General features: G+C 36.6%; 1 protein-coding gene across 4 annotated transcripts in view; it reads left to right on the forward strand.

The window, feature by feature from the left end:
• Nucleotides 1-26,475, forward strand: part of PARP8 (poly(ADP-ribose) polymerase family member 8) — a 178,691-nt gene that overhangs the window by 77,630 nt on the left and 74,586 nt on the right. For 3 of the 4 annotated variants that reach the window (XM_059417100.1, XM_059417101.1, XM_059417099.1), the window contains exons 4-7: nt 16,521-16,558; nt 24,050-24,139; nt 24,538-24,608; nt 26,316-26,393. In XM_059417100.1, the coding sequence (XP_059273083.1) occupies nt 16,521-16,558; nt 24,050-24,139; nt 24,538-24,608; nt 26,316-26,393 (277 nt within the window). The remainder of the gene's footprint in view (nt 1-16,520; nt 16,559-24,049; nt 24,140-24,537; nt 24,609-26,315; nt 26,394-26,475) is intronic. The other variant, XM_059417102.1, reaches the window with a different exon arrangement.

Below are 26,475 nucleotides of genomic sequence, written 5' to 3' on the forward strand. Positions count from 1 at the left end.
TCTCTGCATGTAACGTATAGACACAGTGTGACTCCTTTGTTCTCACTTCACAACATTACACAGAACAATAAAATTCCATTACAGTGATTTGCTTCATACCGATGCATTATAAGCCAAATTATATCCCTTAAAATATTACATGTGTAAGAAATCTATTCCCTGAGGGAAAGGCAAGTGTTATTCATCTCTCCTAAAATCAGACTTCTAAAGAGACTTAAGTTAATTGGATTTAGGTTTGTTTCTCTTTGATAAGACATAAAATACTTCTTACTCTACCATAAATTTTTTAAAGACTTAAAAAAAATTTTTTTAAAGACTTTATTTACTTATTTGTTTGAGAGAGAGCACAAACAGAAGAAGCAGCAGGAAAAGGAAAAGCAGGGTCCCCACTGAGCAGGGAGTCCGACACGGGACTCGATCCCAGGAGCCTGGGATCCTGACCTGAGCCCAAGGCAGATGCTTAATCGACTGAGCCACCCACATGTCCCACTCTAGATATTTTAAGAGTCACTCAGTGTATATGGCAAGGGAGCTATATATGTATTTTGAGCACCTCTTAGGATGCAGTATGCATAAGCATCTGGGACACGACAGTGAATTAGATACACAGAGAAATTACATCTAGTGGGGGAAAGAAACATTGATTTGATGTTGACCCCAATTATAGCTATGAAAAGTTTTAAGAGGGGCTCGTAAATGGGCTGGTGGCAGTGTTTAATAAGAGATCTTAATCTCGTCTGCCTCAGATTGGAACGAGCCAGGTGAAGCTGAGAGGGAAGGCTCTTGAAAGTAAAAATGAGAGCTGATGGCTGAAAGAGGTATGGGAGCTACCCAGGAAATATAGAGGTGTTTCCCCCCATTTTATTAATGAATATACTCTTATTTGGATTGGGAAATAAAAATTTTAAATTAATTCTAGTAGTTTTCCTCTAAAGGTATATTTGATTAGTATTAAAACATTTATTCCAGAAAAAATTGGAAGCAAATATCCTCAGAAATAATAGCCATCAGTGATCCAAGAAACCTCCCCCCAAAGGTAGACTCTTATATTCTTCTCCTCCGCAAAAGCCCAATACAACTATAAATACATTTTGATAAAGATAAGTAAATCCAGGTCTTTAATAAAAATGGGGTTACAGTATTACTCCATTGCAGTCCACATCCCTTTTACTGGCCACAGACCTTCACAATAGATACCCCATTCTTTATTTAACCAGTCACTGCTTGGGAACCTTTTAGTTACCTCTAACTTTTTCACAACCCACAAATATTTTTTTCTAAAGATTTTATTTATTTATTTGACAGAAAGAGCAAGAGAGAGGGAACACAAGTAGGGGTCATAGGAGAGGGGAAAAGCAGGTCCCCCGCTGAGCAGGGAGCCTCATGCGGGACTCAAACCCAGGACCCTGGGATCATGACCTGAACAGAAGGCAGGTGCTTAACAACTGAGCTGCCCAGGCGCCCCCCCCACCCGCAAATATTTTAAACAAAGTCTATTCTATTTATAGATTTGACTTTTTTTTAGTTTAGCATCTAAATCAGTTTGAAATAGGGAGGCATTCTTTTGTCCATTCCAGAGCTTTTTTTCTTCGATTTGTGTACTAAAGATGGTTCAATGGCAGTTAGTGTTATGGATGTTTAACTTATCAAGATATATATTCTTTACTGAAAAAACTCATTTATAGTGCCATGATCAGGAATATTTTGCATTATTATTATTATTATTTTTAAACAACTTAGTTTTTATCCCTGCAGGGTTTTACATAACTGAGTTAATGAAAACACCTCTTAGGATCAGAGAATCTCTGCAGGGTCGTGTTTCAGCAGAAAACATTCAGTATCTTTCTTGCTCGTTTTCAAATTTTTGACAGTTTTTCTTTGTAGTCTTTCTCCTGAAAGCATAAGTAATTTACAAAGGTAATTCTTCATCCAAAAAAAAAAAAAAAAAGAAGAAGAAGAAGAAGTGCTGCAGTGAGAATATTAATTGTCCATAGAGGCCTCCTTGAGTTTGCAAATCTAGAACCATGAGTTATTGAGGTGATTGAGAAGTTAAAAAAAAAAAAGTTAGATTGGACTCTTAAAAGCCTCTTGTTACTTATTTTGTGAGGTTAGGAGAACAAAACCAAGAAACTCTCCAACACATTTCATCTTTAGTACCTGTGTAACTGGGTGACTTTCTGTCTGGTTGAGGCTCCCAGCATTTGCCAGGGTTCCTGTCCTGACTGAAGGTGACCTTTCTCGCCATCTCATAACTTTGGGAACCTATTAGCCAAGTGTTAGGCCAGTTTTCTTGGGGGACACTTATAAGCATTACTTCTACATGTAAAGTGAGTCCTTGTCCCTCAGTAGTTGCTTGTCATTCCTGATTAAATGAAAATCATTTTCAAATATATTATAGGGATAGCTTTGGTTACATAATTGATTTGTCCAATAATTTTCTAGTAACAAGAGAGGGAAAATTCTTACTGAACCTATGAAAACAACTGTATAGTCATGGAAAATAAGGATACTCATTCATTTCTGAATTCTGGTGAGATCAGGGAGAATTAGATGCTCTCTTTAAATGTTTTTCTTCAATTTGAAAAGCAGTGTCTACCAAACTGAAAGTTAGGTATAGCTTAAGGGGAAAAAAAAGTCTTCCTCATATATCCTTTAGAAAATAGAATATTAAGACAGCATCAACAATATCTGAGCAAATAATCCATTAATTCAGTCTTCTTTATTTCTTCTTTCACTGGATCTAGGGTCAGCAGAATTTGCCTTGATGAATCTTCTCTTCCCACAGGAAACATCAACATCCTAGTTAGGTATTATACTTGTTACAACTGCCACCTTTCCTTTGCTAAAACATTTGCAGGGCTCCTTTTGTGTTATCTGTTTTACTTTGTTGCTACCTTTTAGTTACATATTCACTGGCTGAATAATGAATTGCATTTGTTAATTGAATATCTAGTAATCAATTAACTTTGTAGTCAAAATATGCCAGATTTAAGTACAGTACCCTTGTTTTCAAATAATTATACTTTCCACATTAATCTTGTGAGAAGAAATCATTTTTCAAAAGCTTAATGAAGAGCGAAAAGCTAATTGATTGTAGCAAGCACTTAGAAATACTATTCTATAGTCTCAAAGTATTCTCACTCTCCCTTGAGTTGCTGACTTCCCAAAAAAGTCTGTAGTCCAGAAACAAACAAAAAAAGCAGTGGCTAGGACTACAGCTTACCAAATTCAACTTTATATACATATATACATAATGAAACAAAATAACGAACTATGAAGGACTTAAAAAAATCATTTAACCACAAAGAAAAAAAAAATACTACACCCTAAAGAGAACGACCTTATGTTTGGCAGACAGAAAAGTAATAAGACCTGTGAACTTGCAACGTTTCTTGTGTAGTATCTGATTTATTACGGTTCATTTTAGGTCACAAGTTCTATAAAATGTGTGAATGTTACTTAAAATCCTAAGTAAATCATGCAAGTAGACACTTTGTAACAAAAAAATCATAAAACTAAGGCAATGTGCCTATGAGTTTTTAGTTTACATAGTTTGTAGATGTTCACATTAAAACATCTCATGTGGCTTAATAGGTCTGTGTACCAGTTAGGATGATTTTGGTTGTAAGAAACAACAACAACAAAAAATATTTAAGTCTGGCTTAAAACATTAAAAGGGAGCACCTGAGTGGCTCAGTTGGTTAAGCATTTGATTCTCGATTGTGGCTCAGGCTGTGATTGCTCAGGTCCCGGGATTGAGCCCTACATGAGGCTTCACGCTGAGTGGGCTGAGTCTGCTGGTTTTTCTCCCTCTGCTCCTTCCCCAACTCACATGCTCTCTCTAAAATAAATAAATAAAATCCTAAAAAAAATTTTATTTGTTCCTTGAAAAGTTCATTGATTGATAGAGAAATTTAGTTTTAGTTTGATCAGGCCTCCGCTTCCATTTCTGAAATTTCTGGGCTCAACCTTTCTCTGTTTACCGCAGGTGTTAGAAGGCTCCAGGCTGAAGTTATGCTTATCTGATTGGCTTGTCCGTTTGCTCAGCAATTTTCTCCCCTGGGAGAAGGAATTCTCCTGCAAACCCAAGGACTTTCCTATGCATGCAGCCCAGAGGGGAAGGAGGGGAATGGATCATGAAGAGGTCCTCTACAGAATTATTTTTTATCTTCTCATGCCTGAGTTTTGGGAAATGGGAAGGAGTTAATAAAGACGTCCGTTGATTTGTCTCCTCCCATTACACAAGCTTCTTTCTTCACTTATCATCTTCCCTGTGATCCTCTTGACAATCCTGGGAAGGAGATGTTATCTCACTTGCCAAATAAGCAGGAGGAGATTAGCCAATTCTTTTTCTCAGGCTCACAGGGCTTGTGAAGGCATATTCTAAAGTCTGTGTTCTTTCTTCTGTGCTCTTCAGGCTGTAAACTAAACCATAGTTGCTAAGTAATTTTGTGAGGAAGGTTATTCCAATTTGGAAGGTCAAAGGATTTATACATTTATTAATAAACATTCATCCCACAATGAATTACAGTGTTCCCACTATATACTGGATATATGGTAGGGGCTGGGAGGTTAAGGTGAGGAAAACAGAAGTGCCTTCCAATCCTATGGATTCAGTGGGGGAAGCAGATGTTAATGTCATGCAAATGGCTGTATAATTACTGTATAAAACTATGAAATTGCTCTGGAGTAAGATCTAGGTCTGGCAGGAAGGACCACAGAGTTTCTTCCTACGAGGTGACTTTTGAGTTGAGATCTGAAGGATGAGAACAAGTTAAGCCAAAAGGGAGGAGAGCATTCCAGGGAGAGGGAATGTGGCATGCTAAGGAAGTGAAGGGGGTCCTTTGTGTTGTAGCCCTGGACAAGATAGGGATGAGACAAGTAGATAGATTACATCCTCCAGGGTCTCCGGGTGGTATTAAGAATTTCGCTTGATACTCCACAAGAAATTATCTTGGAAAGTACTGATCTTACATACTTTAAGGATTTGAGCAAGTTGTCTAGGTAGTATCTTAATATTGATTGCAGTTATCTCTCTGAATATTTATAGTATTTTCTTAAAACATGTTTTCTTGCCACAACAAAGCCTTACCTCATTTTTAGAATTATTTTATCATCTTCAGCTTTCCAGTCCTGGCTTGTTGTGTAAATCATTTGTAGCAGCTTTTTGTATGACTTGAACCTAGATGTAAAACAGTGATGGGAAAGGCATCTACATTTTAGTGAATATTTATCAAAAAGAGTGTTGAATTAGTTGCAAACTGCACAGAGGAGAAAAGTCCAGACGTTAAACTTTGGGAAGGAAATACGGAAATGATATTTATATATAATAAATTTAATGTTGGTGACTTGGCATGCTCTTTCCATTCGTCAGGTCTTGTTGACATTGAATTTGTGACCTCCTTTTTATTTTTGGTTATAATCAAGGAATAAAAGAGAAACAGAACTTTATTTAAATATGCAGTTGGCTCTTTGCTTTGACTAAGGGCAGTATAAAAGAAAAATTTTGTTCATGCCATATGGCATATTAATATCCCCAAAAGCATGCACCTGGTTACTAATCAAAGTTGAACTTGGGTCCTTCAAGTTCATCTCTGTTGAAAAGATGGTTTGCTTAAAATTCTAAGCATTTGACCTATCATATAGTATTTAAGCATGGAGTTGCTGACTCAGCCAGTCTCTTGAAAGTCGCACAAATGAACACCATTACTTTAATCTTGTTACATCACTTGCTGAAAATACAACTTTAAAAATTGTCAAAATAAGCTTTGAAAGTAGGAACATATGTATTATTGAGTAAGTGTTTATCAGGCAAGCATCTTCACCCCTTAAACCTTTGTAAAGGGTAATATCAATGGTCCTGCATCAACAGTTTATTTCATTGGCGGGAAAGATGGGTCTTCTCTACTGGGATGAGAGCTTAGTTCTCTTGCCTTGATTTTGAATGCTGCATAAGGGGGGCAGGGCGGGTGTATATGGGTGGTTGTCACTATAAGCCTGTTTCAAGCATGCTTGCTCCCAGCACAGAGCATATGATGTCCCAGTAAGTTTCTGCTCAAACATTTTCTTTATGACTTTCCTCTTCTGCCTAGGAGAACTGACATTTCCTTCTATACTTTCAAGATAGGAGTAGAGATAGGTTTCAAGATAGGTTAAATAAGGACTTTGCTGTGTAGTGGTCTCTGGACAAGTAAACTAGTACACTAATGATCAGTTTGAAATGCTAACACTTATGCTTGTTTGTATTGAAAATAACTGTGATGCTTCCATTGTTTTGGAGCAAAGATCTTCCCCTCCATTGTGTCACTGAATTTCAGCTCAGGCCGTCAAGACTGGGAATAATGCAAGTATCACCTTCAGTATGTAGATTTGAAAATGAGAAATACAGAGAATACACGTGATCTGGGCATTCAGAACCCATGCTGTTCTGGGTATCAGAAAAAGCCTCTGAAGAGGTGACAGAAGAGCCTGACACTCCCATGCACGGTGGTGTGGACCCACAGGGGAGCTGTTGAGTACCATCATTTGCTGATTTTCGTCAAAGCTTTCAACACTTGCCAAAGCAGTACATTTTCTGTCAAGAACTGTCATGGTATATCCTCCAGTAATTTTGAGGGGAAAAAAATGATTTGTTCGTTGTTGTTTTTGTTTTTGTTATTTTTTTAAAATAAGCTACTGTGTCAAATCCCTGGGGATTTGAGGATGAAAATGTTTGGTCTGTACCTTAAGTCTAGAGATGAAGTTGGACATAGGGGAAGAAAACATCCATCTGCCTGGATTGCTGGAGAAATTTCATAGGAAGTTGTCTTTGAGATTGAGTCTTGAGGGTAGAAGGGGGGGGGTGTGTTCCAGGAAACTAAGTCTATGTATAGGAGTAATAATAATGATAAAGATATTTACGGATAAAGCAGCTAATATTTATTGAAAACTTTGGAGTGCTTGGTTTCTTCTTTTTCTTTTCTTCAAAGTGTTTTACATGTATTAACCTGTCTACTCCTTATAGCAACCCTAAGAGACAGAAAACTGCAGATTGGAAACTGAGTCAGAGAGTGTTGTTTCCTGGCTCGTAGTCACACAGTTAATAATGGTGGAGCCAGGTTTCACATCCAGAGTCAGGGGCCACTTTCCTTTGTGTGAGTAAAATGACCTGTTCTGGAAATGGTAGAACTTGAAGGGGTTAGAAGCTCAGGTCTCTGGGTAGTTGTCCAGGTTTTGGCTGGTCAGAGAGTTCCATGGGTCAGATCATGAAGAGCCTTGAAGACACACTAAAGAATTAACATTAATATGTAGAATCAGTATCTGGTGGTTATTTTTGTTTTGTTTTGTTTTTTGAAAACAAGGTCTAGAGTTTACTTTCCTCAGAACCGCTTGGGGTGGTTTTTAGAAGTACGTAGTCCATAGAAGTACATAGTCCAGGTCCTGCTTCAAATCAACCACTTCAAACTTTCCCTGTTCCAGGAAGTGACCAAGCATCTGGCACTGTGATATGGTCAAATAGAAAGTAGATCTATAGTTCCTAATGGCAGGTGCTGCTATTAGTTGCCCCAAATTTCTTGGTATTTAATTTGTTGAGTTGAAAATTAATGTAAAGAAGGCAGTGAATTCTGCTTTGTATGAGTGGGGTTTAATTTGCTTGCAGAAGGGTCGTCTGGGTGGCTCAGTGGGTTAAAGCCTCTGCCTTCGGCTCGGGTCATGATCCCAGGTCGTGGGATCGAGCCCCACATCGGGCTCTCTGCTCTGCAGGGAGCCTGCTTCCTCCTCTCTCTCTCTCTCTGCCTGCCTTTCTGCCTACTTGTGATCTCTGTCTGTCAAATAAATAAATAAAATATTTTTTAAAAAAGAGTTAATTAATTTGCTTGCAGAATGTCCTATTGAAATGTGGGGGGAAATGAAAAAGCTGCCTACTTGGTTGAGAGGTAGGGAATTTTTGAGCCTTCTGCTCATGGCTGGTAGGAGACTCGTGGATATAGTTGAGATTACTCATGTGAAAAAATAGAGCAGTCAGCATTGAAATAGGAAAACAGCATGAAATGTGAAATATCAAAAGTCAAGATCTCGACTCAGAAGAGCATCTTAAAAAAATAAGAGGGGACCTAGGGAGGCATGGGATTCAGGAGCCACGAAAGGAGGGTTTCATGATGTCTCTGTTTTTATTAAATGTGCCTGAGAATTTATGTAAGAAAAGGACTAAGGAAAAAAAAAGACCAGTGCTATCGTGAAGAAGCAGAATTTTGGTGGGGTCCTAGGAGTGGACGCCAGGTTGGAATGTGCAGGTGCAAGTGGACAGGTGGCCAAAAGGGCTTAGATGACTCTTGGCAAAATTTTGATTTGAAGAAGGCAGGTGGAGTGATAATTAGAAAAGGTTACAAGGTAAAGGGAGAGCTTAAACATTACTAGCTCCCTCCCCCTCCTGTTACGTTTCATACTTATTACAAAGATTAAAAAAATACAGATACAAAAAATAAAGTTTCCCTTCACCCAATAAACAAAAGATAATAAATGTTGAAATTTGTCCACATTTTTCTAGCCATGCTTCTATCAGTATGTATTTGTATCAAATAAATATGTATTTACATATTTTTAATGCAAATATGTTGCAGCTGTCTAATTTTTTGTATGTATCTTAATGTATTAGAAACACGTGTCTCTTTAGTTACAATATCATTTTATGCCATTACTTTTTCACAGTTACCTGGTGTTATGTCCTCTATGTATATATATGTGTATATGTATATAAAATAGTGTATGTAATCCTATTATTGGTATTTTTGTTTTTCTGGGTACTTCTTCATTTTAATAGTGCTACCATTAATATCTTTGCAAGTGAATCTTTTCATACTTCCATAATTACACTTTTTTTTTTAAATTAATTTCACATTGTGGAACAAGTTCCCAAATGGAGCCATCATTTATGGCATCTGTAAATCAACTAGATGGATTAGTCTTAGATAAAAGAAGAGACATTTCCATCTTCCTGGGTGTAAGGAGAAAAGTGTTAACTTACAGGTGGGTTGGCGGGTGAAAGAGTGAGTGATAGAATGCCGAGACAGAGTAGCCATATGATGACCTGTTTTAATGCGGATAATTGAAAGGGCGAATTGTTACGGGATGCTAGGAAGTTGTGAAGGGTTGAAAAGTCTACCGAGAAGAAGATGCAGAAGAGGTTATGAGGGCTTATTGAGCAAGGCTGTTGGAGCTGGGATGGGGCACCATATGTCTATAGTGGGTTCAGATGCTTTGGATCCATTGTCCTCTCCAGCAGCATTCAAAGCCCAGATTGGGAGGGAGTTGAGACGTGTCCTATCTACAGTCTGGTGGTTCTAGGCCTGGTGGATAGTCTGCACGGGCAAAATTGGGGTACACAATGAAGGAGTTGAAGATGGTGTGGGGAGAACGGTTAAGCCTCTACAGTCACATAAAGAAGGAAATGAAGCTGGAAGGGCCTATAAAGAACACAGAGAGTGAAAAAAAAAAGCACATGGGGATTGGTGGGTGTCAGGGAGTAGGAATAAAGGAGTGAGGACTGAAAAGTTATAAAATTGTGGCTAAAAAGTGGGACACTGGGTTGAGATTTTAGAAGGAGAGCAGTTATGCTTCAAGCCAAGGTTCAAGGGGTATCCTTGGATTTCGTGAGCTAAAATTAAGGGAGGATGAGGTCATGGAACCATATGCAGCTTAACGTTGTCCATATGGATGTGGGTGATGTGAGGATTTTTAAGTGAAGAGAAAGAGAGTGCCCTAGAAATTCCTAATCCTGGATAAATGACAGAACAATTGGTAGCGAATAATGGTAAATGAGCTTGTTGACTTGGATATTTAGAAAATGTTTATGCAAGATAAAAATGATAATGAGTGTGCTAGTGAATATTTTGGGAAGTAAATGGCATCAAAATAGCAATTGGGAGCTGCTAGCATGCCAAGTCACCTTCTGGCTTGAGATACAAGAGTTGGTTGTGGAAATGAATGGTTGGACAGTATCTTTTTCATCCTGTAACACTGAACACTGGCAAAGAGGTGCCGGAGGGAATTGTCTTCTGGTAAGTTCCCAGGGCTTCTGGGAATAGGCTAGGGAACACATATCGTCAGGTCTAAGCTGTTGTCTTGCAAGCAAATGCGAACGTACAGAGTTGAGGCCTATAGCCATAAGTGTATAGCTCCAGCGGAGAACTGTGGGCCAGGAGCTACCCTTTGGTTAGTTTTTGCATTTTGCTTTTTCTTATGTAAATTTTAAAAGTGATCTAACTGGGAAAGAAAAGCTCCCTAAGGATAGGTTTATCAGAGAAATTGTTCTAGAGAGTAAAGTAAAAGACAGAATGAAATATTGGGTTTTGCTTGCTGGGTGTAGATGAAAAAGTACGAGCTCAGAATCCAGGACTCTTGAGTTTGAGGGGACAGAAACATTTTGGGACCCACTTGTAAAATACAGCTACTGAATCCGGTACCGCCGAGAGGTCTAAATCTAAAACAATTTCCTCTTCAGATCCGAGTTCCCTCCCCTATTATGTTAAAACTGCCATTTTCCTGAGCTCTCTACTATTCCTAAAAAAATTTTTAGGGGTGCCTGGATGACTCCGTTGTTAAGCTGCTGCCTTTGGGTCAGGTCATGATCCTGGGGTCCGGGCACTGGGCTCCATGCTCAACGGGGAAGCCTGTTTTTCCCTCTCCCACTCCCCCTGCTTGTGTTCCCTCTCTCATTGTCTCTGTCATATAAATAAATAAAATCTTTTAAAGTTTCTTTAAAAAATTTTGTTTTTCTTCGATTTGTGAACTTGGAAACTAGCTCTAAACTCCCTTTATTCATACTTTGCAGGCATTTTGGAAGAAATAGGATGGTAATGGGGTGAGCGGTGAGGTTAGGTATAAGAATGAACTTATGAATGCTTTTAATTACACAAGAAAACAAATGTAGAAACAAAATACAGGATCTGGTCGATAACTGAACATCTGAGGACATCCCCTCCCCCCTCCCCCCCAACCCTTGCCCCTGTCCCCACCCTTGAACTCCTTCAGAAGCTCTTGACAGTAGAGCTAGAGGTCTTTGGTAGGGATAGTTGCTTTCAGAGGAATAACAAGTGGAAGCAGCTATTTTATTTAAGAAATGATTGAAGTTATAGAAATAGTTTAGAGATTCCAGTCTTAAATTTGTGATATTAAGAACCCAGCGTGGGGGGAAAAAGAGACGCCCGGGTGACTCAGTCGGTTAAGCCGCTGCCTTTGGCTCAGGTCGGGACCCCAGGGTCCCAGGATTGAGTCCTGCAGCAGACTCCTTTCTCGACGGGGAGTCGGCTTCCTCCTCTGCCTGCTGCTCCCCCTGCTTGTTCTCTCTCTCTTTCTCTCTCTGACAAATAAATAAAGAAATAAAATCCCAAGAAACCAAACCAAACCCCAGCACTGTGCAGTATATGCAGTATATAACGAACATGGAGTGACCAGCTAACTTCCTCTACAAAGCATCTCAGTATAGTTGTGGTTTAGAAGCCTCCTCTAAAACTTTGCAGGCATCTTTTTTTCCTGAATCAGAATTCAGAGCTTGCTCCAGCTTTCTCTTCCTGCTCTCGTTCACTTTCCTGTTCACTTCCTCACGATAATTTCGCCTGCTTTAGTATTTAATATGTACGGTTCATGCTACCCTTACTCCTCTACCTATTCAGCTTGGTTCTTTGCTTCCCTCCACTCCCTGTGCTGCTCCCCTCACCCCCCGCCCTACCTGTTAGGTCCTTTAGCTTAATCATCCATGTCTGCTTGTACTAGATTGTTCCCCTAAGAACTCTGTAAGCCCCAGAGTGAAACTGATTTGGATTTTACAGCCCTGGTGATTTTCCTTCTGGTGTACTACCAAGAAAATGCTATATAGCACAGGAGCTGATGAGTCATTTTGTAGGGCTTTTGCTTTCTATTTTGTGTTTGAAAAATTAGGTATGATCCCGAACGTGGAAATGTTTCTTAAAATCAGGAGGATAATAGAACTGTAATATAAGATCATCAGTGTTAGTTTTGGTCTCTGATTAATGTAATATATTGTGGTTTTTGAGTAACTTGAGTTCCCCAATAAGCATTCATTCATGTGAAATTTCATTTTTGTACATTTTCACTGCTTGTACTGGAAGCTGACTAGAATTACTTGGCACCTGCTGCTCTGTGTCTGGCGTTGTTCTGGGGACCTTACACCTGTTAAACCATTAAATCATCACAGCAGGCTTGTGCTGTAGGTCCGGATTCTCCCATTTTACTGAAAAGAGATCGAAGCTGAGCGTATTGAAGTAACTTTTCATAATGCCTCTCAGCTAGTAAGGCTCAAAGCTGGAATCTGATCTCTGTTTCTGTGGCCCCGATTACAACAGGCTCCCCAGTTGGAGATAAACATGGGAACGTATTAAGGCTTCCTTTTGGATTTGGACAGTCATACGGATGAGAAATGAAGCCAACTCCTATTGGTTGAGATGGTAGTCTGTTGGGAATTAATTCAGCTTAGTATTGAGTGCAATCTCTGGCAAGATTCCAGGCTTCTATCACATAGTTCTGCTGGATGAAGGATTGCCTTGATCATCAATAATTTCATTTCTACATAGTAGAGTTCCGTTGCCTAAGGGGTTGACTTATGGGAAAATAAATTCATTGAGGTCATAGTGTGTGTCTCCCCCTGTTTATCTGAAGCATCGCTGGCATGGTTATTTTATCTTCTAATTCCTGGCATTTGATTCAGGGCCATGATTTCCAAAGCTGGTCCCTTGGCTGGCCTCCACCATCTGCCATTTGTTGCCGCCTTCTTCTCCCTGTTACATACCCCCCAACCCCCACCACTGATAGTGGCTTCTGAATCCAATCTCCCACTTCTTCACTTGATCCTAAATATTGTCAACCCTAGTGATTTTTTCACAATACTAACTTTGCATTCAAATGCTATTGTGCTTCATGTCATACTCTGTGATTCCCTTTATATAATGTTCTTGAAATGACAAAATTATAGAGATGGAGAATTGATTAGTGTCTGCCTGGGGTTAAAGATGTTGGGATGAAGGGAGACAGGTTTGACTCTAACGAGGATAGCATGAGGAAAATCCTTGAACGATTAAATAGTTCCGTATTTTGATGTATGATAGTGAGTACATGATGCAAACGTGATAAAATAACATAGAACTATATGCAAACTTTATCTAATGTCGATTTCCTGTTTTTGTTATTGTACTATTGGTATATAACATGTAATTAATGGGAAAACCTGGATAAAGGCTACATGAGACCTCTCTGTGCAATTTCGTGTGAACCTTTAATTATATAAAAATAAAAAGTAAAAAAAAATCTATTGTGCTTTAAAATGTTTAAGTTCCTTTGTCTGTCATATTGGTTATGTTTTATATTCTTTGCTTCCTCTTACATTAATCATAAAAAATCATCTGATTTTTTTTTCTATCAAAATCATAGTTAAACATTGACATAATATTTCTCTTTTATCGGGTTACCAAGAAATGCTTTTTGAATTAATTAAACAATGAAATATACTTGATGAAAGAACAGTATATCAGTAGTTGGTCTCATTACTAACCATCTTGTTTTCCTATTCACTTCCTTATTCATTCTTGCCTTTGTGTCATTTCTTTCCATGGACTAAACAGCATACCAGGGGTTTGATCTGAGGAGTCTGGAAGACTTGGGGTTGCCTGAAGGGGTTGCACAGCCTGTGGCCACAGTCACATAGCCCTAAATCCACTCACAAATTCTAAAATTAGTCCTAAACTCTAAAAATAAGTCCTCCTTGAGGCCTTAAGACTTAGTGTTATAAGAGCCAGATGAGCCAGGAAACCAGGATAGGAACTATGGTGAAACACAACCGTCCATCCACTCATATTTACTAAGACTAGTTTTATAGTGCAGAGTACGCTCTTTCTTGGTGAACGTTCCATTCATGCATCCCTGAAAAGAAAAAGATACTCTGCAGTTATAGTTGGGTTTTCTTTTGTGTTTTTTGTTTTTAAAATGAAAATCTGTTCAGATCTTCCATGTCTTTAATGATTTTTAGGGGGTTGTCTTGTTGTACTAATTACTCACACTATGATTGTGGAGTTGTCCCTTTCTCCCTTTATCTGTCAGGTTTTGCCTCATGTATTTTGAAACTCTGTTGTTAGGCGCATACACATTTTTATTGTTGTGCCTTCAACCCGACAAATTCACCATTTGATCATTTTGATCTCTTTTTATCTTTATCTTGAAGTTTTTGTTATTAATTTAAACACTTGAGTCTTGTGCTGACTCTTTGCATGGTATAAATTTCCCCCCTTTACTTCCAATTATATTTAATGTGGATCTCTGAAAGACAGCCTAGAATTGGATCTTGTGGTTTTGTTTTGTTTTTTAAACCATTCTGGCCATCTTTGCCTTTTTATTCAGTGTAATTCATCCATTAGCGTTAAAAGCAATCCTTGTTACAGTTAGGGTCAGGCACCATTTACTGTTTGTTTTTTATTTGTTCCTTCTGTGTTTTGTTCCTCTGTTCTTGCCTTTTTCTGGATTAAACATTCTAAAATGATTTTAGAATTCTTTCATCTAGTTATTGTTTTTTAAGGGTTTTTTTTGTGCTTGTTCTAGGGATTACAGTGTATCCTTAATTTTTCTTAGGGTTATTGTTTAGGGTTAGTATTACAATGTTTTATTTAAGATGTAAGAATCTGAAAACTGTATATGACCATTTAACCCCTCCCTGACATCATGCTATAATTGTCATGTGTTTTACATGTTTTATAAATCCCACAGTGAAGTGTTAGAATCTTTAAACAGTCATATATTTTTAAAACATTAAAAGAAAAATTACAACTTCTGGTGCTCTCCATTCCTTCTGGACATTTGATTTTCTGATATCATTCACCTGGAGAACTTTGGGATTTTTTTCTACTTTAGATTTGCTAGGACAAATACCCACAGTTTTCTTTTAGGTATAATTTTAAAAATTTATCTTCATTTTTAAAGATCTATGGCCTGGATATAGAATTCTGGGTTCAGCCCTACCTTCTCTCCCCTAGCTCTTCATCATTGTACTCTCCACTGTCCTCCATTTCTTATGAAAACATTGGTTCTTACTGTTTTCCTGTATGATATGTGTCAAATTTTTCTCCTCTTTTAAAAATGTTTCCTTATATTTGATTTTCAGCGCTTTGACTCTGTGTAGCTGGATGCAGCTTTCTTTGCACTTGCTCTGTTCAGGGTTTTCTGGGCTTCTTTAGTTTGTACATTGGTCTTTCACCCAAACTGGGAAATTTTCAGCTTTTTATCCCCTATATTTTTCTCTCTCTATTCACTTCCTGAAACTTTAGTAATACAAAATGTTTGCTCTTTCTACTGTCCCACAAGACCCTGATCATCTGTTTCTTCTTCTTCAGATCGGATTTTCCTTTCTTGTTTCCTTAAGCATATTTATATTAACTGTTTTAACATCCCTGTGGGCTAATTCCAGCACTTGGGTCAAACTTCCACTTGACTATAGGTTAGATTTTCCTGCTTCTTCCTATGTCAAGTAATTTGGGTTGTATTTAATTCACTTTGTGAATGATACTTTGCATGGACTCTATTCTGTATGTTCCTTCAAAGAGAATTGAAATTTTTTTTTTTTTTTGTCTTAACAGCCAGTTAATTTGGCTGAATTTAAACTAAATTTTGACTTTTCTCTGGCAGGCAGCAGTTCCCCTGATCCATTCAGAAAGCTAATATTGAACAAGTGCTTGAGAGTCATGCACCATAATAGGTGACTGTGTTAAAAATAAAAATAGACATGGACTCTTACCTCAAGAGACTTACAGTCTAGCTGATCGAGATAGGAAAGTGAACAGATAAGCATGGTAACTTTTAATACGTCACTGAGATAATATCTGGAAGCAGTCAGGTTACTGAGAAAGGAGTTGTGAAATTGTTAAAATGTAATTTAAAAACTATTTTTAAAGCAGTCCAATCCTTCTGAGAACAGGAGATCATTTATTTATTACATACCATGATGTGGCTGATGAATAACTATTAGTTCTACTGGCATCCTGTTGTTAATTCTTTGAGGGAAAGGACACAGGACGTGTTTCAAAAGCACAGTATATTGTGGGGAAGCAGTATTAAAAATAAATGCTTAGATTCTGAACTGCCGTACCAAATAGGAGGAATACTTTATGTTTGGTTTTAAAAAAAAAAGATTTGATAAAATCTGAGCGAATGACACATATGGTCATAGCTTAAGGAATATTTGATATTGCTGAGATTAAAAAGACCTATCTATACTAAAGATACCATTGTTGGGAGAAAGATATTTCAAAAACCGTTTATACTCACAGAAAATATATCTTAAAATCCTGTAAGTTTCCTGTGTCAAATACCAAGGAGGTTTTTTGGTTTATACTTATATCTGTACTCATATCTATAAAAATGAATGTCTGTACTATATCTGTAAAAATGAATGGGTAATGTGAGGTTGGTTTTTATTTTGTAAAAACATTTCCTTCAGTGGTAATTTGAGCCTTTCTTTTCTCTTTTTCCCCCTGTTTTAACAGTGTATCCTATTCAGTACATGTGTCTGAAGATTACCCAGGTATGCTTTTCTACTTTCTATTTTTTTATTACAAATACTCGTGTCATGATTTCTTTGAATGTTTCTTTCTTCTGGAGATCAGGAATGTATATAAATATATCTAAGAGTGAAACATTCACAGGAAAAGACTTGCAGATCTAGAAGAATTCTTTTGGTTGCCTGTGAGATGCATGTCACCCTGCGAAGCAGTCCAAAATCAAAATACTTTCCTGATGAAAAGTCATGTGCTTGAGCCCGTGTGATAGCTTCTGCCTGTGTATGCTTATATCATTATAAGCAAAACAAAGAGACCTGAACTGGTTTAGTTGTTGGATTTGCAACATCATTTGGCTTTTCGTAATGTAAACAGAATAGGTAAGAAGAGCAGCTAAACTAATAGCTAAAAAGAACAATAGCTAAGAATAAGCCTGTCATTTTCCTAAGTATATAAATGATTACACATTTCTCATAATAATCCTATGAGATTGTTACCATAATATCACCATTTTCCTCCTGAATGGTGACACACCTAGTAAGAGGAAGAGTTGAGACTTGAACCCAATAGTCCAGAACCTACGAACTATACCTTTGGACTAGACTGGGTATCTGGTATATACACGGTTATTCTCACTGTGTGTCTGTCTCCTGAAATGAATTAGAAGGCCTACAGACTTGTCCCTAGAAGACAGAATGTAAGAACACTGCAGATCCCTCCCTTTTTCTGTAAATCAGACCAGTGTTTTTCTTCTAGGCCTTGGTCAGTCCTATTTTCTAGACACATGTCACTTCATAGAGCCCAGGCTGTGGATGCAAACATTTCAGTCACAACAATGTGAAGATATAAACAAGATATTCCTCTTTAGTATTTTCCTCACAAGTGATATCTATAATTATATTTTGAATAAGAGCATAAGGATTGCAGAAAAAATACACCTTGATTAGTTTACCCTCAGAGCAAAGAGTATAATGCAGGAATCTATTGTTTATTGTATTTTGTGGCAAAGAACAGCAACTCTCTCTCCTACATTCTGACTTACTCAAATCAGACGGTCACCAACTATACTGTTGTGATCTGCAAGTATCATAAATTAGGATCAATTCTTATTCAAATCTAGCCATTTTATTCACACACTATGCATGATTTGGATCATATTTTTCTATGTAAAATTACTACGTTGCTATAACTAACTTTGATTATATGTACTTGTAGTATTTTTAAAAAATAATTAGTTCATAAGGTAGTATGAAGATCTCCCTTCTTTAACATTTAGGCTAGGATTTTTTTTTTAATTTTTAATTTTTTATAAACATGTAATATATTTTTATCCCCAGGGGTAAGGTCTGTGAATTGCCAGGTTTACACACATCACAGCACTCACCATAGCACATACCCTCCCCAATGTCCATAACCCCACCCCCCTTCTCCCAATGCCCCTCCCCCCAGCAACCCTCAGTTTGTTTTGTGAGATTAAGAGTCACTTATGGTTTGTTTCCCTCCCAATCCCTCTTGTTTCATTTATTCTTCTCCTACCCCCTTAACCAACCATGTTGCATCTCCACTTCCTCATATCAGGGAGATCATATGACAGTTGTCTTTCTCCGATGGACTTATTTTGCTAAGCATGATACCCTCTAGTTCCATCCACATCGTCGCAAATGGCTAGGCCAGGATTTTTTGTGGCAGTTTGCATCATGCATTTAATCATGCAGTTTTTAATAATGTCAAATGTTACATTTAAGAATAATTTCGTAGGGGTGCCTGGGTGGCTCAGTTGGTTAGGTGTCTGCCTTTGGCTCAGGTCATGATCCTGGGGCCCCATGTGAGGCTCTCTGCTCAGGGGGGAGTCCATTTCTCCTCCTCCCTCTGCCCCTCCCCCTGCTCATGCTCTCTCTCTCTCTTTCACTCTCACTGTCTCAAATAAATAAATAAATCTTTTTTAAAAAATACCATGGCTAACATTAACAAAAATAAATAAAAATAATTTTATAAATCATAAACTCCCTTACAATTATTTTGCTATGATCACCACACGTGTTAAGCATAGTATTGTTTAAGACTATCGTATAGTTTTACAAGGGGGGTTTATTCATTATTAAAGAGATGCTTATTTTTTGATAGTACTATATAAAGTGTTCTAGGCAGATTTCATTAGAAGTAGCAAGACAAAATAAAATATTTATGAAGAAAAATTTTTTGTAGTTGATTTTGCAGTCAACTCTTGCCCTTGTGATATTTTTGATGCTTGAGTGTTTGCCAAATAAGTATGTTAGGAAAATAAAAGTTAACCTCACTATCATAGATAATTATAATTATTGTACTTCTCATCTGAGGCAGCTCCTAGAGATGTCAATCATGAGAGGACTTTAGTTAGGGTGATAGAAATAATGCCACAAATCAAAACCCATCTTGATGACAGTGAATCATTCTGTAACACAAGAAATAGGGCAGAAGATGCCTTTGGTAAACCAAGCGAACAAAATGTTTAGCTCCATCTTGTGGCCAAGAGGTATCATGGACTTTTTCTCGCCTTGGTGTGAGGGAGCCCCTCTAAAAATGCAATATACAAAAATTGAAACTTGCTACAAATTGGTTATTATTTGTGGTTTTTTTTTTCCTTTTAAACAAATTCCCATCTTGGATAAAGTCTGTAGTAAATCTGCAATATAATTTCATTTTTAAATATAAAAGGAGTGTAGATAAAACAAAAGTGTGGGTGAGAGAGATTTGTACATTTGGGCGTAGGATTTTGAATTGGTTGATGTGACGAACCAGTACACTGTGTACTGAGTATTTCCATATACATAATTGAATTTACTTTAAATGCCAGTTTGTGTATAAGCAGAACAGAGGCTATAATGACATTTTGTACTTGAAGAAATATGCCAAGAAAGGTTAAATAGTATTTCCCAAGGACATGTAGTTTGGTGGTAAAAACCAATTCTATGTATTTTTATGGAGCTTCCTTCAAAGTGAATATTACCATGATAATATTTCCCCATGATTAAATTTTAATCTACATTTATTTGTACCAACATTTCAGTTCATACACTTGATTTCTCAGGTAGATAATATTGTATAAAAATTACCTGTTTACTCTCCCTTTCCAATAATCATCCTTGTGTTTTTTTTGTCCCATTACCTGCTAGAACTTCCAGAATATTTTTAGTAATTGATATGAAAGTTGGCAGCTTTGTCCTCTTTTTTCAAAATTAATGGTTATATTTCCATCTGCTTTCAGAAAACTACTTTTCTCATTTACCAAGCTTTTTGTTTTTGAATCACTATTAAGTCTTTATCAAATTCTTGTTTAACATCTGTTGAGTTATCATACATGATTTCTCCTTTAAACAACAAGGTAACGAGTTATATTATTAGTATATATCTTAATGTTGATCTTTAAGAATTAGATGTACTTTGTCATACACTTTGTCATTAAGGACTTGACATTGTACATGGTCTTTGTCATTTGACAGAACATGCAAGCCAATCTCTCTGAGCCTGGTATTTTTGGGTTTTTTTTAGGGAAAGTTCTGGGATTAATAATTATTTTTCTGCCATGATTATTACCTGTTCTGATTTTCTGTTTCTTAGTCATTTCTAAGCATGTGTTCTTCTTGAAAGCTCACTATGTTGGTGAAATGTTCAACTTTTCAGCAAGAAGTTTGCTTATAGTATTCAGTATATGTCAGTATATACATCTGAAAATCTTGTGCATCTCTATGGCTATTTCTCCTTTCTTCTTTCTGTTGTTTTTACATTTGTTCTTGCCTTTTCTCCCTTTGATTTTTCTTCTCTGGAGTTTTACCTACTGTAAAATCCTTTCAAACAAATAGCTTTTTACTTCATTTTTAATTTCTGAATGCAGTAATCTTGATAGTACTTTTGTTAATTCCTTCTGCTATTGTTCCTCAGCCATTTTTTTTTCTCCTTTCCTACTTTTCCTGGATTATATGGTTGACTGATTAGTTCATCATCCAAGTTTGAAAATTTGGAACTTTCTTTGTCCTGTGGAAATGTATGAGAATAATTCTTCAAATTCAGGATTATGTCACTCTGTTTCTCTCCTTAGGAAGGAATTTACCATTTTACGATTTTAATCATTTACTAACCTGTGTCATCTTTTGAAATCAGTCACAGTTTTGTTTTTTGTGAACAAAGAGGGTCTTTGTTGAGTGTTAAGTACACCTTAAATAACATGGATATAAATGCAATGCTAAATGATATGTTGGTTCTTTAAAATAAAGTGAAGAAATAGTCCTTCTCGTTGACTTGTATTTCCTTATGTCATTTATACTGCAGACAGATTTTTGCTTTTTGAAAGTAAGTATATTACAAGTCACAGATAATTGGCTCTCCTGTAATAGAACAGCAGAGTTTTTTCTCATCAATTCCCACCTTTAATTAGGAGGCTCACCTTACTGGTGGGTGTGACTCTCTCATCACTTTTACATGCTTTACAACATCCTGCAGCTGTTGAGTGACAATTTTTTGGCATTAGAAAAGCATAGCAAAGCATTGATGTTTGGAGTCAGACGGTTTCACTACTTACTAGTCATGTGTAATTTTAATTACTTAAATAATTTGGGCCAATGGCTTAATTTCTCTGAGCCTTGGTTTCCCCATCTTTAAAACAGGGATGATAAATGAGTGGCTTGAAGGTTGACAAGAAGCACATGAATAGTATACATGAATGTCAGGGGAGACATTCCGATTTTATTATAAAACCAATATAATTATAATTATATAAATTACATAGTAATGAATCCTGGAATGACTTGGCTTAAATTCTGTTGCATTTGAAATAGAGTGAAAACAATAGTTCAGGAGATGCTTTTTCATAGCTTTCTACCTATTTCTCACCGGTTGTCCATGAGCATTCCGCTGATGCTTGCGGAGTCTGGTAGGGCAGGGAAGAGAAAATAGTCATACTGTTAACAGCCTATAATAAAGATCTTGAGGGCCTCTGTTCTTTACACATTAAAGAAACCAACTATCCCCAGAAGTTTCAAAAAAAAGAAAAAAAAATTGGCAGCTCTGGAGTTAAGTGGGCGAATTCCAGAGGAGGAATTTGAGTTTGAAAACATTCTATTCTGTCACTGACTCATTCTGTTACCTTAAGTACATTCTTTATTCTTTTTATGTCCTACTTTCTCATGTCTAAACAAAGATGATGTTATTATTACAGATGTCAAAATAGTTTGAGGAAGGTTTAGAAATGATTATTTAAACAACAACAAAAAAAGAAAACATAGAGTTCATTCATACGGCTGGGACGATCCTCAGAACACATCAGCAAATCTTCATTTTTAGAACTGAGCCAACCGTGGCTTAGTTAGAAAGGACTGATAGCTAGTTGGCAGCTGGGTCTAGACTTTATGTGCTTTGTCTGCTTTCCTGTATTTCTGTTCTTCACTTGGGTATATACCCCTTTGATCTGGCCTATTATGTTGTAATGATGATTTAATAGATATTGTCTTGAAACCTGAAAACGTTTTGGCTTGGGTAAATTAAGCCGAAAACAGAAGCTGGAAGTGTTCTAATGCCTAAATACTGATCAAAATACAAGCTGGGAGAAAATCTCTTAGAAAATGATATGTTTGCCTGCATAATCCTGTCTTTGGGTATTATGCAACATGTATTCACCAAATTATATTCTCTTGAATCAAAGCTGACTGCCTTCCAGTATCAGCACTATGTAAACCATTTCTTTAAACTGAGTTATTCACTTCCCCATTTTCGTAAACAGAAAGCCCTAGTTTACTTGCGTCTCGAAGCTGTAGTAAAATTTTCCTTGTTCCATGACCTTGAGATACTGTGTGATACTGTGTCCATTTTATGGATTTTTCTGGATCTCCCCTTCTGGTTGGTGGTCAGCTATTAATTCTGTTGCTCTAATCCACACTTCTAATAACCCTTTTTTTCCGTAAGTTTGCTTCACGGAATCCACTGTGCACAGGGAGAATCTAATTCAGTTGATTCTGTACCAGATAACTTGGAATCAGTGAGACTCTCAATGAGGGTTTAAGAAATTTAAATACTGGCTTTGATAGAGGGGTTTTGATCCCTACCTCAGAGTATGAGGTTACTGAAAGAAGAGACTCCAGATAAACGATTGAAGTCTCAATCAATATGACAATAATTAAAATAAGTTTAATTAAGTTTAATTAAAATAAATAAAATAATTAAAATAAATTAAAATAAATGAATAAATAAATTAAGTTTAATTAAAATAAATTTATCTTAAATCCGTTTCTTAATCTGTGGTCCCGCTTGATCAACACAAAAATCTCACACCCACCTTGATGCCATTTGAAAAGAAAACAAGGCAAAATTTGCAATTAAAAAAAAGTAATGGGGCAAACATGTTGTGTTTCAAATCTAATCCACACTCATGTCCTCTTTATCTTCCAGAATAACTATGAAAGCGTTGTGTCTGTTGAACATCTTTTGTGGCTTCGCTGTGACTACATATAGCTCTCACTGACTCACTACCCTAGGTCTAAAAACAGTGCAGATGTTTCTTTGGAAATAAAGTAATGACTTTGATATCTATCAATTAAAGATGATATTATGACTGTGCTGACACAATATTATGAAAACTTGGCTCAAGATCTTTTGTCATGTACTCAGTTGTCAGAATGCTCATTTCCTTTTGCAGAAACTGATACAGGTTTCTCTTGTTTGTTGGGAATATTTAATGCTTTTTATTTTTATATTCTGTGTATTTTATACAACACTGATGAGAGTATTACAGGACCACTATTAATGACTTGGTGTTTGTTAAAACAGCTCTCTCCCTGTACTTCTCAAGGAACCAACTAAAATAAGTGGCTGTGTGTTATATTATATTACCATATATGTGAAAGTTGATATTTATTAGGAGAAAATCATAAATGTATAAAATAAATAATGAATAAAAAAATTAAGTAAGCTGTGGAATAATTTAATGTCCTATGACTGCAACTCGTATAGTATTATTTAATGAAAATTAATTCATGGAGGAAGAGTTGTGATACTTTATACCAATTTAAAAATGTGCATTAGAGTAATATGGAGGTATGGTTTTCAACACAAACTTTAGTTCAAATTCTTTAGTGACGTGATATTGAATTTGTTGCACCAAATGTGCTAGTTTAGCTCTCTCTTTCCGACCACTAGCCTGCTTCCTGTAGCAGCCACTGATACTGGGAAGGACCTTGTTCAGTGAGTTAGGGTAACCTCGAGCATCCCAATGATCTGTTGCCCCATGGAATATGATAGATACATTTGGGTTATAGTCTCTATCCAAAGTCTGTATTTCTCTAGAAGATGCAAGCATCTTTAGAGAGGCCATTTAAAATTAAATCACACATATATCTGAAATACACTTATTTTTTTTTTCTGATATTAATCAGAGCAGTAGTATGTGCTTCATGAGTGTTAAAAGTGATGCGGCTCTAACCTCATTTTTTTAAATAAAGTGTGTCTTTTTTCAAGTTACTATACCTTTAATTGTCCACATTTCTTTGCAGATAATACATATGTATCAAGTTCAGAAAATGATGAAGATGTATTAGTTACCACAGAGCCAATTCCAATAATTTTTCATCGAATAGCAACAGGTAATAGGAATACACTATTTTTTAAAATTCTGGGTAATTTTTCTTGAATATAGGTAGCTTTATTTTTTTGTTTCTTTTAGCCCGTGTAAGAGAAGAGGCAAACAATACTTAAAAGCTTGCTCAGGACAATGTAGATCCCATGAAATATATAATGAGAGCTGAAGGAGCCTATGTAGTGGCACTTTGGTTTGACCTTATTTTTATGACCATATTTCATATTTTGTGAAAAATGAGAATAGCATGTATATCATGAAGCCTCCTGACATAATATAATTTCAAAATATTCCTTACTTTTCTTGTGAAGAGAGAATCATCTGAGGGGTGGTTTTTATACTGAAACTTATGAATGTTCGGTAAATAGTATACTGAACACTGAAATGATGTTTTATAACTTTCAGAATTAAGGAAGACAAATGACACTAACTGTTGCTTATCCATAAAATCCAAATTACAGAAGGAGAATGGAGAGGTATGGATATTGCATTTCATGTTTTATATTTATTTTAAAAAGTAGTCATATTTTAAATTTGCCTTGTATTTATAGTTAATATTTAATATCATCACTGTTTTTTTTTAAAGATTTTATTTATTTATTTGACAGAGATCGCAAGTAGGCAGAGAGGCAGTCAGAGAGAGGAGGAAGCAGGCTCCCTGCTGAGCAGAAAGCCCAATGTGGGGCTCTATCCCAGGACTCTGGAATAATGACCTGAGCCTAAGGCAGAGGCTTTATTTAACCCGCAGAGCCACCCAGGCGCCCCTCATCACTGTTTTTGAGGTTAAGATCTCATCTAGTGGATGAAACACAAGCTTGTGGCTGAGAGACTTAATGTGTGGGGAGGGTAGTGACCTAGAATTCAGAGAAGGATGCTCCCTTTAAAATAATAGAATGTCTCATTTAAATCTAGATCAAATACAAAGCTTTACTTATTCTTCATATGTTCTTCAAATACATGTGACCAAGGAGCACTTACGTAACTTATAGTTCCAACAACTATATGTGGCTATCCATTGTTTCGATGGCACCCTTACAATTTCATTTGTAAAGGACGATCTCTTTAGCTAAGGTAGCAAAGAACATGGGTATGTAGAGTCATTATTATGGACCAGTGTTAAAACAACAACAAACTCATACCCCTTTCCTTACTTTTAAAATGTTTGCTTGAATCAGTCGATAAATACTGGGATGTTAAGCAAACAAAATGAGTGTAACAGGACCAACAATTCTTTGCTCTTAACACTCTGCACCCAGTACAGCCCTCCCTTTCCCTTAGTGTTACTTCACTCCCTCTACTCTTTCTTTATTCTCAGTGAGAACCACAGATTTGGCAGTACTTCTGCTAAAACCCAAAACCCAAATTCCCTTTCTGTAGGTTTTTCTTTTTCCTTAAGAAGTTGAAATTTGTTCTAGAAATTTGGGAATGATTCCAAAACGTTGAATTAATAGATTCCTGTGTCTAATGAAATTTGCCTTTCTCCTAATTATTCTAACAGAGCCAGGGATAGGAAGATCATCATTAGTTGCTTTAGATGAGTTTTCATTGTTTGCACTTTAGACACATCACAGCTGTGGTTCAGTTAATTAGAAACTCAAACTTCAAGTTCAAGCATATTTAATTAAATATCCTTTTGACATCTGAAATCTAAAGCAAATAACTTCTATATGCAGAAATTCTCTTCATAATGTAATTCATATTTATTTTCGTAATTTGATTTTTTCATTACGGGAGTTAGAGTGCCTTTTATTTCATACCATTGTGTAGAGTTGGCAGTGGAAATGAGGACAGTCAAGGATAAATAGTGCTGTGGAACTTATTAATAAAAAAGTTGAATCTGTATGGACTTGTCAGAAGTTCTAGCACAACAAAGCCAAAGTTGTAGTTGATTATACATGGTTTTTTATATACATATCAAATGGTAAATTGTACAACACAAAATCGATGAAATAGAACTTTTAAAAAAGATGTACCTAGAGCTTAATGTACTGACAAAACTGTCTCTTAAAACAACAACAAAAAAAAACGTTTTGTTTTTGGTTTGTACGGTACCAAGAATGTTTTTTATATAAAATCCAGGTGAGAAGCACAAGTCATCTCTATTATGGCCATTTGCGACTTTCTTTTTCAAAAGAAGGCAAGATGGTTTGACTACTAAAACTTTCTTCTTCTCTTATTTTAAGGAGTCAAGACAAAACAGTACAGTGGAAGAAGATTCTGAAGGTGATAATGATTCTGAAGAATTTTATTATGGAGGACAGGTTAGTACATCAGACCTCCTAGCTCTCTGCTCTCAGAGTCTTCAGTAGCCATCTGTGTCCTAGATGATTCCCGTGCTTGTGA

Source organism: Mustela nigripes, chromosome 12 (genome assembly GCF_022355385.1).
Source record: "Mustela nigripes isolate SB6536 chromosome 12, MUSNIG.SB6536, whole genome shotgun sequence".
NCBI classification, from domain to species: domain Eukaryota; kingdom Metazoa; phylum Chordata; class Mammalia; order Carnivora; family Mustelidae; genus Mustela; species Mustela nigripes.